A 15,892-nucleotide genomic window follows, 5' to 3' on the forward strand; every position below is an offset into this window, starting at 1 on the left:
CGTAAGTTTGAGGATTTGACATTCTCTCAGTAAAGGTCATGTTTATTTATTTATTTAGCGCATTTTGCTCCACAGTGGGGACCCAATGTGGCTAACAAAAATGCAATTTAGACAAGTTTAAGTTTTTTAAAAATATAAAACCCAGAAAAGACTGGGCTGGTGTTCAGTGGGTTGCTCCGCTAAGGCCATGGGTTAAGACAGGGGTGGTGAAACGGTGGCTTGGGAGCCACATGCGGCTCTTTCATGCATATTGTGTGGCTCCTGGCGTGGCGACTGGGGAAGCGAAGGGGAGGCATGCTTTTCCTTCCTTCCTTCCTTCCTTCCTTCCTTCCTTCCTTCCTTCCTTCCTTCCTTCCTTCCTTCCTTCCTTCCTTCCTTCCCTCATCCCCCATCTATTTGCTCTCTCTTTCTCTCCACATCTTTCATTTTTCTTTCTCTCTTTAATAATTTTAATTGCTTTTATACTACACACTACATAGAAACAAGGGGTGGGTAAACACTAACAGACTACAGGTGATAGGACAGCATTACTAAAAGAAAAGGCTAACAGGAGTTATAGATATTGCTGGTAATAAGCAGTTATTCAAGTTTCTCATATTAAGTCATACATGAGTAAAATTTCTTTTCAGTTTATAACACAAAGTAAAAGCTTAAAATATAATTTTTTGCTCTGAGCAAGTAAGCAAGATAATTATCTCTTCAAGTGCTTATGTCTCAGTTGCATCATCTTCTTATTTCTTCTTCCCTACTTTTTATCTTTATCAAAGTCAGTTTTGACTTTCATTTTTCCACCTCTCTCTCTCACTCTCTCTCTCTCTCTCTCTCTCTCTCTCTCTCTCTCTCTCTCTCTCTCTTTTTAAAAGACTTTTGTTAGTTTTTATCTTTATTTCTAAAAAAATTCTCAATACTTTTTTTTTATTTTAAGAAACCAATTTTTGATTTTGGGGGCACACATTTCCAAGAGATGAAGCTCCCTTCATCAGATACAAAGTGTGTGTGATATGTGTTCATAACTTGTGGCTCCCAGACATCTGACGTTTATTCTACGTGGCTCTTACGTTAGGTGAGTTTGGCCACCCCTTGGTTAAGAGGAAGAGGAAGCTCCAATATGAGATGAATTGACACAAACAATTTTAAATACCTGTAAATTCTTGTAGCTGGAGGAGCTCTCAGCCTGGATATTACAAGATACCAGCCAACTTCCCACAGCTCTCCCTCCAGCTTGATATTACTGTCCCCGTAAAAGCAAAAGATGACAGCAAATGCCCCAATGCAAATAACCTGAACTGTAGATCACAATATCAGGCATTCTGGAGCAGGCAATGGAAATCATAACACTTGAACTGGGATTCTCTGTAGAACCCAAACCCAAGGCATCCCTTACCATTAGGTGATGGAGGTAGGGTGAGCAGTAAATGCAGTCTGTGCCACTCCCCTAATATTTCCTCTTACAGCAGAAAGGGAGCTTTAAAACTGCACTGAGGTATCATAGCCTGTGTGGTGGACTGATCAGGATGTCTGACTAGGATCAAGGCAATCCAGGTTGGAATTTCCCCTCTTCCATGGAACCTTGCTGGCTGACCTTGGACCACTCACAAATTCTCAGCCTGACATATCTCACATGGTTTCTGTGAAGACAAAATGCAGGAGAGGAGAACAATGTAAGCCATGTTGGGTCCTTGGGTGGGATATGCCATTTGTCATAAATCTTATTTTGGCTACAGATCACTGAAAAGCATGTTCACTCTAGGGACTGATTTATGGGATATTGCTACAGTTTTTGGGCAGGAGGCAGAACTGCATTCAAACCACTGTAAAATAGCATGAATGCAGCAAACTACAGGGCTGGCAAGTAGACACAACCCCAGTCATAAATAAAATCCCGTAGAGGTCCCGTGTATAGGGGAGAAGTTCTGATCACACGACCATCCTACAGCATCGCAAAGAAGTGGCTGAAATGGACTACATGTCCCAGAAGGTCACTCGGTGGGAGGAGAAGGGAGAAACGGATGTGGCCAAGGGGTGGGGAAGAGGGAGCTTGAGTCCTCAGTGTGAGGGAAACTAACATTGGTGGTAAGGCGGGGGAGCATCTCGCTTTCTGCGACCTGAGACTGCTGCCCGGGAGGAAGGGTAGCAGCAGAGGCTCCCGTTGATGGGAACAGAGAGAGGGGCGGGGGGGAAGGCTCTGACAACCGTCTTGCCTCTCCTCCGCTTGGCGACTGGAGCTCCGCGAAGCGGGCGCTGACGGGCAGAGGAAACTGCTATTGCCTTCTAATGCCTGACAATGAAACCGAAAGGCAGGTTCCCCGGGGGGGGGGTCGCTACTCTGGGCAACTCTGAGCTGCCTTTTGTGCAGCTCCTGGGAACGGTTGGACAAGCAGTCGCCTCTTCACCTTCCTCCAGGGCAAACGGTTTTTTCCCCCTGTACACTGAGTATGTGCGTGCTCCGTTGGGTGCTTGTGCGCATCCATGGAGACTTGGGGGGGAGCTTTTTGTGAGGGGACATGGGCAGGCGCCGGATGCCATGGGATTCCACTGAAAATGCAATCACGTGCACGCCCTTGCCCCACGTGTATCTTTGCCGCGTATCTTTGGCGGGAAGCCTCGGTTGAGCCACGGGAGCACTACGCTTCCCAGATGTGCCGGTGAGATAGTGCCCGGAAACTCCACCTATATTCCGTCTCTCTAGCATGGCTAATGTTCCGTGTGACTGCGGCCAAAGTTAGGTTTTCAAGGCAAGAGACATTCAGAGGTGGTTTGCCATTGCCTGTTTCCATGACATGACCCTGGTATGCTTTGGAGGTCTCCCATCCCATGACCCTGGTATGCTTTGGAGTTCTCCCATCCAAATACTTGCCAGGGATGACCCTAGTTAGCTTTCAAGATCTGACAAGATCAGGCTAGCCTGGGGATATCCAGGTCATGGCACAATACATACAGAGAATACATCTCAGTAGTCTTTGGATCAGATTCAACATGCATTTTTTCTCATGATGAAGTAATTACACTTATGCTGGCCTCATGTAGCACTGCAATTTCAGAGCTGACTTCAACCCTATAATTATTTCAGATTACTCGATGTCTACTTGCTGTTTTGCAAGTCCTGTAGGATTAGTCTCAAGCCATTTATACAATCTGCAGCAAAGTCTAAACATCTTGTATAAAATATCTCTCTGCCATTCACATCTGTCGTGACAGAATGTGAATAGTGTCTAAGTGTACTTTTTGGCTATTCGTTTTTATCAAACACTTTTGGAGCAATACAAAATGAACAGTTGGTGGTAACTAGGCTGAAGGAGCATGATAGTAACTGGATATTCAGTTGTCATGGCAATGTTATCTTTGATGAGTCTGTTGATGTTCCAGCTACAGATGCCTCCAGCTGAAAGCAAGGCACAAACTGTTATGTGCTCCATGACTTATCCTCCGCAGGTGACATATGAGTATTATCAGCTTGGGGACCAAATCATTGGAGCAATAGGGTCATTGTTTGAAGATATATTTGGGAAAATATCTTTCAAGGAATACCCCAAACCAATTGAAGGAGAACTTATGTGAGATGATTTTTAATATAAAATAGCAATATGCACTAGGCCAGATCATAGCATCTACAAATAAGTCGAACAAGCAATGCAAGTCTGTGTACTTTTATTGACTATTTGTAGGGTTACTAAAAATTGCATGTCAGCTTCTTTGATTTTGGTATTATTCCCTGTTCTTGTGTATTTTATATCCCGTCAATTCCTATGTTGTATCTCATTGCTTCCTGTCACTCAGCACTCTCTATTTATTTTTGCATAATTCTTCCACTGTGCATCAACTCATGCATTCTGTGAATACCACACAGAATTCTGTTTTTATCCTTCAGCACATTTTGTATCACATAGATTTCATTTCATCTGATTACTAAGAAACTGTTAATAAGGTCCAAATTTTGGTGCCATGCCAATTCTCATGAATTTGATATTTCCAAATATACTGTAAATTAGCTGTTCAGATGTGAGGGATGGAGACACTGAGATCTTAATGTAAGATCTTCAACCCTGTTCTTAGTGGCATGTTTGGTCCCCTTCCCCTACACAGTTCCTCCACTTGGGGCCAAACTAGACATTTGCTTTTTTTAAAGAGTTGGACCAGGGTTCTCTGAACCCAGCTCAAATTTTCCACAAAGCGGCTACTTGGGCTTGGAAAACTGTTGTGGGGGAAGAAAAAGTTCCTGCTTCCCCCCTGCCATGTTCTTGCAGCAAAACAATGTGCGGGGGGGGGATATATTTCCCATTTTCTGCTGCTCTGGTAGAATATTCTAAGCACTTGGAACAGCAAAAAGGGAGAATAACAGCCCATCTAGCCCTGTTTCAGCAAGGAAAAGGGAGGGCACAGCCCATCCTCCTCAGTGGTAACATTCCAAGCCCAAACTGGCTCTGCTTTATATTTAAATAGCTAGTCGCTGTAGTTGCTGTGTGGCTATGTGAAACCCAAGCCGGGTCCACAGAACCCAGACCCTTTTTTTAAAAAATGGGAACATCTAGTTTGGCCCTCAGTGTTCACTTTTGTTTGAAACTTGCAGATGACTTCAATGAAAGATGCCGTGTTCATTGGTGGCAGAAAAGGCTGTCAAGTCACAGCCAACTTATGGTGACCTCCTGGGGTGTTCAAGGCGAGAGACAAATGGAGGTGGTTTGCCATTGACTGTCTGTATGTAGCATTTACTCGGACCTAGATGGCCAAGACTAGCTCGGTCTTTTCATGGTATATGAAATGCAAACCTGATCCTAAATATATGTATTATCATGATGGAATACACAGTGAAATACTCTGAAATATGCATCATGAGGACAAAATATATGTCACGCATAATGGTTTTTCTTTTTCTTTCATTCAGTACTATACCAAAGGCCTACCAACATGTTCTCTCCTTGGCATTTGCTGTGAAGAAGATCAATGAGAACCCCAAGGTCCTCCCAAATGTCAGTCTTGGGTTCCATATATATGACAGCTACTTGAATGCAAGGATGACTTTTCAGAATACCCTGAAAATTCTAACTAGACAGAATAGAATTGTCTCCAACTTCAACTGTGACAAGTCAAAGAATGTGATAGCTGTCATTGGAGGATTTAATTCTGAAATATCTCTTCAAATGGCTAATATCTTAGACATTTACAAGATACCACAGGTAAAATAAGGACATAGTTCCCAAAGAATTTTCAAGTCTTTTATTATATAATATCCATAATGTTACTATGTCCTCAGAGCTTCCATTTTTTTTTGTTTCAAGAGTACAAAGTAGAGACAGATGGAGCAGGAGTTATGTGTAAGATAATGGAAAACCTTAATAAGATAATGGAAAATTCCAGAAAATACCCTTGCCTTGAAGAACACTGTTTACATTTCAGTCCATAAGGCTTGGTCCCTGCCTGCTCTGCTTGCTAACGCCAAAGCTCTCTGCACTCCTGGTATATAATGGAATGTTTTGTTTTGTTTTTGTTTTTTTAATAATGGAATGTTGAAGAGTGAATGAGCTTGTTGTCTCTGCCAAGAAAGCTGCTGCTGCTGCTTCTTCTTCTTTGTCGTCGTCATCATCATCATTATTATTTTGCCATCTAGTCACATCTGACTTATGGTGACCCTGTAAAGTTTTCAAGGCAAGAAACGTTCAGAGGTGGTATGCCCAGTATCGCCATCCCTTTTTGGAAACTGTAGAAAATAGTTTTATAGAAAACATTATACCCCACCCTTGTCCCCAAAGGGGAGACAAAGTTTCTCCTCTAGTCAATTTTATACTCACAAGCATCCTGTGACATAGGTCTGGCTGAAAGGGTGTGAGTGACCCAAAGCATCCAGCAACCTTCTGAGGCAGATTGGAGTGTTCTGCCATTCTAACATACAGGTTCTGATAAGTTGCCCATCTAACACACAAGTTCCAATAAGTTACCCTTTGTTTTGTTAGAGAGAGGATATTTTCTACCCTGCATATCAGAGCTGACTCAGAACAATTGGCTGTTATTCTTTACAGGCTAAGCCCTCAGTATGAGGGCTGTGGGAGGCAGGTAGACTAGATAGTTACTTCTGTAAATTATCATTTTGAAATGAAGAGAAGAAGCAAATTGCTTCCCCATGCCACCCCACACACCCAAAGCTGTCTGCTTGGGCTGCAGAGAATAAAATAAAATTTATCCTGCAACCCAAACCATCCACCCATTTTGTCAAGTTTTGGAGGGGAAAAGTTGCAAGTTTCATGCCTACCTGAAGTGAACAGAACTAGCTGCTAAGGCTAGGAGGAATCTGTTACTATTCTTTGCAGCCCAAAGTAACACCTGCATCTCCTCCACCTTCTGAAGCTGTTTTGGTTGCAAGGAACAAGAACAATCTGCTTTTTTTCTGGAAAAAAGAGATAAGCTTTGGTGGTGGGGTGGAGAACAGAAAGAGAAGTTCAGACAAAATCAGCTGTCAGTCAGCTTTTGACCTCCACCTCCAAATATCTACCCAGATATCTGCAAGACAGGGGCTTGCCAAGAATTTTGGGAGGCAGTTTCTGTTCAGTACCCCTTTGAGTTGTTCATCAGAAATGGAACAGATTGGGTGATTGGCTCACCTGTGTTTGGTACAGCCAAACAAATTCACCACAACCCTCACAGCATTCCCAATGAGAATTAATGCCACTTATATTATTTCAAATAACTTGGCTAGAGGATAGATCCTTGAAGTTTCACGCTAGATTTTCCCAGCAGCTGTTTGGGAGAGAGGATCACAATTTTGCCTGTATTGTGAAACTATATTTCATTTTACAGATTGCCTACTGTATATTTGCTCCTGTGACCAAAGCTAGATACCAGCTCTCTTCATTCTACCGAATGGTTCCCAATGAAGCATTGCAGTACACAGGGATTGTCCAGCTCCTTTTGCATTTCCGGTGGACATGGGTTGGGATCATGGCAGGAGAGTATGATCTAGGAGATAAATTCATGCAGACCCTGATACCAATGCTTTCCCAGCATAGCATCTGCGTAGCCCTTATTGCCAAAATTCCAATCATACCTTCTACTATAAACTTGATCGAATTCTTAGAAATCACAAAACCACTGTACTATTCACTAAGAAGTCCCACAGTGAAAGCATTTATTGTAAATTCAGACCATAAGACAACTGAAAATTTGAAATGGTTGTTATACATGAATTCCATGTCAGAAGGCATTGCAGACACTTCCATAGGTAAAGTTTGGATTATGACAGCCCACTGGGAATTCTCTTCGCAATCACTTCACAGGAGTTTTGATACAAATGTTTTCCACGGGACCTTGTCATTTGCCATTCACTCAAATCAAGTGCTGGAGTTTCGAGAATTCCTTCATCTCCTACAACCTAATGCACCCAAAGAAGATGGCTTTCTCAAAATCTTCTGGGAACAAGCATTCAACTGTTTGTTTTATGATTCTATTGAGATGCTGGAGATCAGTAATATTTGCACAGGGCAAGAGAAGCTGGAGAACCTACCTGGGGTTTTCTTTGAAATGAGTATGACTGGCCAAAGCTACAGTATCTACAATTCAGTTTATGCCATAGCACATGCTTTACATAAAATGTACACATCTATGGCCAAACTGAGAGAGACTGCAGCCAGATATAGAATGGATCCTTCAAATCTGCAACCCTGGAAGGTAATCTTTCATAACCCATTAAGATTTCTTGTCATGGCCAGAATAATGTATGATAATACTTGGAGAAGACACCAACATTATATTAATATCCACACTCAGCATTTAAATCCTCATGTCATCATGTATTTAATTGCATGGGGTTTTTTGGTACATGTATTCCTAGACATCACATTTTGACCAAATTGGCTAAAACATCAATAGATAAAAGGCTATTCTGGTTGATTTTTTAAGTGATATGAGAATTCAGCTGCCAAAGATTCGTTGTGCTCCAGAAGGTCAGCTGTCTGATTTCATTTCTGTCTTGCAAGGAGTTAAGCAAGGATGCCTTCAGGCTCCTTTAATTTCCAGTCTTTATGTGAATGGTTCTGGTTCTAATTCTTAAAGTCCTATGTGGACTGGGACCAACATACCTACTGGACCATTTCTTGCAATACATCCCTTGAAAAGGCTCTGCGCTCCTCTGATCAATATCTACTGGTGATTCCTGCCCCAAAGGATGTATCCCTGGTCTTTCTCAGCTCTGGTGCAAGCCTGGTGGAACACTCTTCCAGCTGACATCCGGGCCCTGTGGGATTTAATGCAGTTCCACAGGGCCTGTAAAATGGAGATGTTCCACCAGGCCTATGGTTCAGGAAGCAGCAATTCATCTATATTGGCCTCCCCTGCTCTGCCCTGTTTCATTCCATCATGGCTGACTTTCTCACCCACCCATTTGCTCTGTACTGTTCAATCTATGGCTACCAACAATCAGAATCCCTTCGGATGTTTTAAGTTGTGCAACAGATGGCATTGAATGTTTTAGCAATGTTTTAGTAATGTTTTATGTCAGAAAATCTGGGAAACCAGCACATGGCCAAAGGACTGGAAATGCTCAGTGTTCATTCCACCTCCAAAAAAGGTAAACTCCAAAGATTGCTCCAGTTATCACACAATCGCTCTCATCCCTCACATTGGCAAAATTCTGCTTAAAATTATACAACATCTGGTACCTATCATTGAAAGGGAATTACCAGATTCCAAGCTGGCTTCTGTAGGGGGTGTGGCACTCATGACTGTATAGCAAATCTGTGTTGCATCATGGAGGAATCTCATGAGCATCAAAAGATTACCTATTTGTGCTTCATTGATTACAAAAAAGCCTTTGACTGTGTTGATCATGACAAACTACAGATAGCCCTACAAGACCAGAGGTTGCCAGTACATCTGGTCAAGCTGATACAATAATTGTACACAAACCAGGAAGCCACTCCATATGTGAACACCATATGGAGATACTGATTGGTTCAAGATAGAGAAAGGAGTACAACAAGGTTGCATTCTTTCACTTTACCTATTCAACATGTATGCCAAAACAATCATGAAAAAGTTAGAGCTGGAAGAGTCAAAAATCGGAGTAAAGGAAACTAAAGAAGGCCTGGAATACCTGATCAAATGTATGGAAGAATTCACTTTCTGAGGGTCACAGATCAACCAAAACAGTGAATGCAATCCAGAAATAAAATGTCAAATCACTCCAAGTCACACAGCAATATGGAAGAGCAAGGACATCAGCCTAGCAACTAAATGCAGATTAGTCTGTGCTATTGTGTTCCCCATAGCAACCTATGGCTGTGAAAGTTGGACCATGAAGAAGCAAGACAGGAGGAAAATTGACCCATTTGAGCTGTGGTGCTGGAGAAGGTTCCTGAGCATTCCATGGACAGCAAAGTGACAAGCAAGCAAGTATTGGAGCTCATAAAACCAGACATGTCATTGGAAGGAAAAATCATAAAACTGTGACTGACTAATTTCAGCCATGATGTGGAAGAACTTGCTAGAAAAAACAATTATGCTTGGATTGGTTAGCGACAAAAGAAAACCAGGCGGCCAAAGAAGACGGTGGCTAGACACCATAAAAGTCAACACCAGCCTGAGCATGGAAGGACTCAAAGAAACAGTACAAGATAGGAAAACGTGGAGAGAGCTGACCCATAGAATTGCCAAGAATGGAACATGACTGAATGGCTAACAACAACGTTTTGTGAATTGATTAATTAATAATTGTATGGATTTTAAGATGGTATATTTCAAAATGTTGTATGTTTTAACCAAGTTGTAACACACACTGAGCCTGCTGTGCAGGGGAGAGCGGCCTAAAAATCTAATTAACGAAATTAATAAATGATATGACCCCTTATGTCCAAAAATCATAATTCCATGTGCCTGTTTTGGCTAATTATGGCATGCCTGTTTTGCTTTATGTAGATAACACTGTGTTATTATCAACATCAGAAGTTGGATTTTGCCAGTTACTGAAGTTCTTTATTGTATCATACCCAGAAGCATTATCAGTGAATTCAGGAAAGGTATGATACTCAACAGAGGAATTCAGCATTACATACGAGACATCTGTAAAGCTACTAAAACTTTTTTCACTCCTATCCTGAGATACCTTTCTTCCCACCATTCTTCCCTCACTGCCAAGAGCTCTAGTCAAATCTACAGCCCATATATTGTTTACACTGCTTCTTATGGACCAGTTGAATAAGTTTCCCTGGGTATCATTATAAGAAGTCTCCTTTCTATCACTCAAGAAATGTTGTGCTGGGGGAGGGGGGATGTAAGCCTGCTAATTACACTTCCTACTACATTTGGGTAGGAGAATTTCAGGTTGTGGAAGAAGGAAGTGTGATCTCATGGAAGTGAATTGTCCATTGAGCTCGTAGTAAAGGGAGATTCCCTAACAAAAAAGAGCCTTAATATATATCCAACTTGTAAATATCAAGGTGAAGAATGAAAAGAATATTTAGCAGTTCTTGATCATTTACTTAAATTTGTATTTCTCTCTTTCCATCCAGCTTCACCCTTTCCTGAAGAGACTCTCATTCAACAATAGTGTGGGGGATATGGTGTATTTGAATGAAAATGGTGAATTAGCAGCTGGATTGGATATTTTAAACTGGGTTACTTTCCCCAATCAATCCTTCTTAAGACTAAAAGTAGGAAAGATAGAACCACAGGCATTACCAGGAAGAGAGTTGAGTATTAATGTGGACAGCATCACATGGCACAACGTGTTTAATCAGGTGGGATCAGGTTATCAAATATAATTATAAATGGTTATTATGTGGCTCCTTACTGTGTGCTTTTTTCACAGTTGTGAAAGTGAGGGAAAAGGAAACAGATATCACAGTTAGAGATATAAATGCAGAGGATGGGCATTATTCTCCCACAGTATCACCTAACTGACAGTGCATTCAGGGGGGGAAACAAAACTTTGCTTGCACTCCTTGTGGACTTGATGGAATGGGGGAAGAGATCAGTGTTATGCCACTGTTGTGAGTTACTATGACTGACCCCAGGGGTCATTTAGTAGAAAAAGAGGTACAGAAGCTCATTAGCATAGCTCATTAGCATAACTTATTTGCATATCGTCCACCCCCTGACATCTCCCTTCCCTTCACCTCCAAGCTGGGCAAAGAAAAGGGGGGGAGGATCTCAGGCACTTCTGCCTGACAGAGGGGCCAGCCCGCCAGCCCCTCTGACAGGAAGAAGTACCTGAGTTCTATTCGTTTCCCCCTCTCCCTTCCCTTTGCCTCCAAATGGGGTGAAGGAAAAGGGAGGCGAGGGTCTTTGTGCTTCTTCCTGACAGAGGGGCCAGTGTGCCAGCACCTCTGACAGATAGAAGTGCCTGGGTTCCATTCCTTTTCCCCTCTCCCTTCCCTTCATCTCCAAGCAGGCTCAAGGAAAAGGGGGGAAGGATCTCAGGCACTTCTGCCTGACAGAAGTGGGCCAAGGAGGGTGGCGGGTGGGCCAGGGAAGGCAGGGGGCCCTCTCTGCAAGCTTTCCCTGGCCCACCCACTTTAGCAGGCAAGCCGGGGAAGGCATGGGGGGAGGGGCTTTCTCCAGACTCATTACTGCTGGAATGCCATCCCGGCTCATTCCGGCTGGAAACAACCCCTGACTGACCTCATCCACTTCCCTCCCTCAGAGGCTAGATTTTCCCTCTTTTTTTGTTTTAATTTACACCAGACCAGGGATCTCTGTACTGTTCAGAGCTATTTTTCCTGTTCAACTGGGTAGGGAATCTTTTTCTTGCTCTAAAAGACCTTTCCCTTTTCCTTAGCCTGAATGGGAGTCTCCATACACTTCCCAAACCTCCTAGCTGCTTTCCCCAATTCTCCTGTCTACGTTAAACCACTCTCAGCTAAGGCTAAAATCAGACTCTCTCAGAAGTCACAAATCTGACTGACTCTCCTCTGCATCCATCTCTCTCGAGACTGTCTTCTCAGCTGATGTTGTCCAATCAGATGGCTCCGAGCAGCCTGTCACTTATGGCTCTCTGCCTCTGTGAAGAATTAACCCTTCACACACCTTTGCTCTGTTTGTACAGTACTTTGAGGCTTTTTAAAAAGGTGCAGTTCATCACAGGTACAGTGGAATATATATTGCTTATGAATTTTGGAATGATGAGGGGAGCTAATGCTTGTAGCCACTTTTCCCTTACATATCCCCTCCCCAAGATGTTAGCCATGATTAATCACTGGCTGGGAGAAAATTGAATGTGTACAAGATGAATAGAGCAGCTGCACAAGAAGCAATGGTATTTATTTTCTCTTACTGGTATGATTTTAAACAATTAAATTAAATTTTAAAATTAAAAACTAAAACAGATCATTCCTTTGCCTAATCCTCTACTTTGACCCCTGGACAGAAGAGAAGCTTCACTGATATGGCAATTAATTTCTTACTAAATCTCCTCTGTAAGTTTTTTAAAAAGTGTCAGTAAAGTGGGGGGGTTGTTTCTCTTAACTATTTACATTTTGGCAGGAAGGTTCCAACTACTGCTTGGAATGGAAACAAAAAAAGTTACAGGTGGTAATCTATTTCCCATTGACATTAATAGGGATAAAGAACAGGCAAAGGTACTATAACAAAGACAAAAAGGAGGGTAATAGGACAATGGAGGGAAGCAGTGAACAGAAAAGAGAATTACTGGAATACAGACAATTCGTTGGAGAACGATGGGTAGAGAAAAATGGGTAAAGGTCACCTTTGACTACCCCAAGCTGCTGCTGGGATCATGAGACCTGCATGGACAAAAGCTGTAGTAAGAGTTGGATGAGATAGTTATTTTTATTCAGCAAGGCAGGATCCAGCCAGCATTTGACTCAGACTGAAAGTGACCTGTAATATACACATTTTTTTTGATAAGGCAGAAATTTTATGCATTTTCTCTTAATTTGATGACTAGGTGATGCCCCTTGCTATATGTAATGACAATTGCCATCCAGGCTACAACAAACAGAGGAAGGAAGGGAAGCCATTTTGTTGCTATGATTGTGTTCCATGTCCAGTTGGAAAGATTTCTGATCAGATGGGTAGGAGACATCAACTGTACTCTTATAAAACACTGCATTATATCAGATTCATGATACCTAATAAAGGGAGCTCTGACTCTTGAAAGCTCATACTCAGAAAATCTTGTTGGTCTCAGAGGTGCAACTGGACTCAAATGTAGTTGTTCTACTGAACACCAACATGACTACTCTCTGAAATTAACTGCATTATATCATCCACTGATCTTGTTTTACCACCACTTGAGTCTTCCAAAAGAACCAGGAAGATAGCAGAGCGCTACTGATGAACAATATATTCATACAAGGCACCTGTTGCCCTTCTTTCCCATTACAGAAAACACTTAACATAGTATGTTCAAAAATCCCACTCCCACCCTCCCCCAAAAAATAATTTTAAGATTTGCTTCCTTCAGACATATGTTGGTAAATCCTAAAGCCAATTAATTTCCTTTGGCTATTAGGCTGTGGAAGGTCAGTAGTTCAGCAGTTCGAGACCCGAGTGTGCCGCAAGACGGAGTGAGCTCCCGTCTCTAGTACTGGCTCCTGACAACCTAGCAGTTCGAAAGCAAGAAATTGCAAGTAGATAAATAGGTACCGCTTCGGTGGGAAGGTAACAGCGTTCCGTGTGCCTCGGTGTTTAGTCATGCCGGTCACATGACCACAGAAATGTCTTCGGACAGCGCTGGCTCTTCGGCTTTGAAATGGAGATGAGCACCGTAACCTTAGAGTCGGATTCGACTGGCTTTCAAGCAAGGGAACCTTTACCTTTACTTTATTGATAAAATCTCAATATTGTATCTGTCACCTCAAGAGGATGGCACTTTTTAGAGCATGCTGGTAAATAGTCCAAAGAAGCCTACCAAGATGTGCATTTCTGACATTTCCTGGTATCTGAGTTCTGAAAATTGCATCTGTAGGGACCAAGCTTATGTAAAATGTCACATCAGATTTGTACTGTTGAGTGATAGGGAGGATTATCATTCTTTTTTTTTCCTCTGAAAATTTGGCAAGTAGAAAAGCCAAGGATTTCATTAAAAATTAGGAAGACTTTTGTGCAAAACCATACACACCAAGTTTACAAATGTAACCAATGATTGGTCAATCTGCTTCATCTATGTGTATTCATAAGGTGAAAATCACCTATATGTGACACTTCACTATGTTGCATGTTTCATATGTAGATATGAATAATGCTCTCCATCCAGTTCCATAGATAGTGGTGGGGTGGGTGTTTTACTTCAACCCCTTGGAAGGATTGGACATAGATAATTCTACTCTACCTTATGTAATTATGTGATATGCCTCATTAAATTATTAACGTCTTGGTATTAAATCACATCCAAATGTTGCAATAGACAAAGTAAGCATGGGTTGGATGGAAGGGTACATCCAATGGACAGTCATGAACATCATACGGCTTCAAGATAAAGAAGAAGATGAGGTGCTTCTCCAAGCTAAGATATCTTGTATTTCTGGATTAAGGGGAACCCTCCCTTTGAGCCTTGGGTGTATGAGAGCATGAAAAACAATGGCAGGATTAACATATTGATAAGCCATATGTTCTTTCTTTCAGACATAGATGATTGTTTCAAATGCACAGAAGATCAGTATCCTAATCTGAATCAAAATGAATGCCTCCCCAAAGCTCTGAACTTTCTCTCCTTCTCAGAACCTTTAGGCATCACTTTGGTTTTCCTGGCATTGTTCTTATTTCTAATGACATTGTTGGTGCTGGGAATTTTCATTAAAAAACAGGACACTCCCATTGTCAAGGCCAACAATCGGGATCTTAGTTATTTGCTACTCATTGCCCTTTTGCTTTGTTTTCTCTGCTCCCTACTATTCATTGGCAGACCTCAGCCAGTGACCTGCTGCTTACGACAAACTGCTTTTGCTCTCATCTTTTCAGTTGCTATTTCTTGTGTGCTGGCAAAAACCCTCACTGTAGTTCTGGCATTCATGGCCACCAAGCCAGGGAGCAGGGAGAGGAAATGGGTGGGGAAAAGACTTACAAACTTCATTCTTTGTTGTTCACTTATACAGTTCATGATTTGTGTTCTATGGTTGTGTACTACTCCTCCATTCCCAGATTCTGACATGCATTCTCTGGCTGAAGAAATCATAATAGAATGCAATGAAGGGTCTGTAGTCATGTTTTACTGTGTTCTGGGGTACTTGGGAATTCTGGCTATGGTCAGCTTCACTGTGGCTTTCCTAGCCAGGAAGTTGCCCGATTCCTTCAATGAAGCAAAGTTTATTACTTTCAGCATGCTGGTCTTTTGTAGTGTTTGGGTTTCCTTCTTCCCATCTTATCTGAGTATGAAGGGAAAACATATGGTAGCTGTGGAGATTTTCTCCATCTTGGCCTCTGGTGCTGGGTTAACAGTTTGTATTTTTTTCCCCAAATGCTATATAATTATCATGAAGCCTTATTTGAACAGGAAGGACCAATTAATGAGAAGAAAGATATAGTCACTTCTCTCTCTCTCTCTCTCTCTCTCTTGTTTGTTTTGTTTAATAGTGTACATTTCCTATACTGTGATGTCTAACTGGGAGATAATTTGTTCATTCATTCATTCATAATCCACCTTTATCACTGAGATTTAAGGAACATTAGACAGTGTAAGTCAATACAATCAACAGGATAGGATATCCAATAAGCAATTCTATAAGGTTTACATTGCAGAAAACTGGAAACAAGCAGTAATTTGAAATAGAGCTGAAACAAATTATAAGAATCTAAACATGACACACTTAATAGTGCAGAAGTTACGTAGTAGGAGCATACTTACAGTAACAGACAGTATATACATACTGGATTTACTCAAAGGCAAGATCGGGCTTTTTCCCCAGGTATGCCATCAAAAAAAGAGGGGGGCATCTTAAATTCACATACA

At 41.8% G+C, this 15,892-nt stretch overlaps 2 protein-coding genes across 2 annotated transcripts in view; one reads left to right on the forward strand and one right to left on the reverse strand.

Annotated features, from left to right (window-relative positions):
• Positions 1-3,416, reverse strand: part of LOC107108449 (vomeronasal type-2 receptor 26-like) — a 16,647-nt gene extending 13,231 nt beyond the window's left edge. The window contains exon 1 of the mRNA XM_015408885.1: positions 3,265-3,416. Within this exon, the coding sequence (XP_015264371.1) occupies positions 3,265-3,416 (152 nt within the window). The remainder of the gene's footprint in view (positions 1-3,264) is intronic.
• On the forward strand, positions 3,415-15,467 carry LOC107108450 (vomeronasal type-2 receptor 26-like). The gene is made up of 5 exons (XM_015408886.1): positions 3,415-3,554; positions 4,883-5,174; positions 10,494-10,721; positions 12,890-13,016; positions 14,569-15,467. Exons 1-5 carry the CDS (start codon positions 3,415-3,417, stop codon positions 15,465-15,467), a joined length of 1,686 nt encoding a protein of 561 aa, XP_015264372.1.
• The last annotated feature ends 425 nt before the right edge of the window (positions 15,468-15,892 follow it).

Source organism: Gekko japonicus, unplaced genomic scaffold (genome assembly GCF_001447785.1).
Source record: "Gekko japonicus isolate JY-2015 unplaced genomic scaffold, Gekko_japonicus_V1.1 scaffold5444, whole genome shotgun sequence".
NCBI lineage: Eukaryota > Metazoa > Chordata > Lepidosauria > Squamata > Gekkonidae > Gekko > Gekko japonicus.

Bases quoted from the DNA above. Each gene is read 5' to 3' on its own strand.
- LOC107108450 (XM_015408886.1), top strand. From the start codon at position 3,415: ATGACTTATCCTCCGCAGGTGACATATGAGTATTATCAGCTTGGGGAC. The intron at 3,555-4,882 runs GTGAGATGATTT...TCTTTCATTCAG, and splicing joins CCAATTGAAGGAGAACTTAT to TACTATACCAAAGGCCTACC. The intron at 5,175-10,493 runs GTAAAATAAGGA...CTTTCCATCCAG, and splicing joins ACATTTACAAGATACCACAG to CTTCACCCTTTCCTGAAGAG.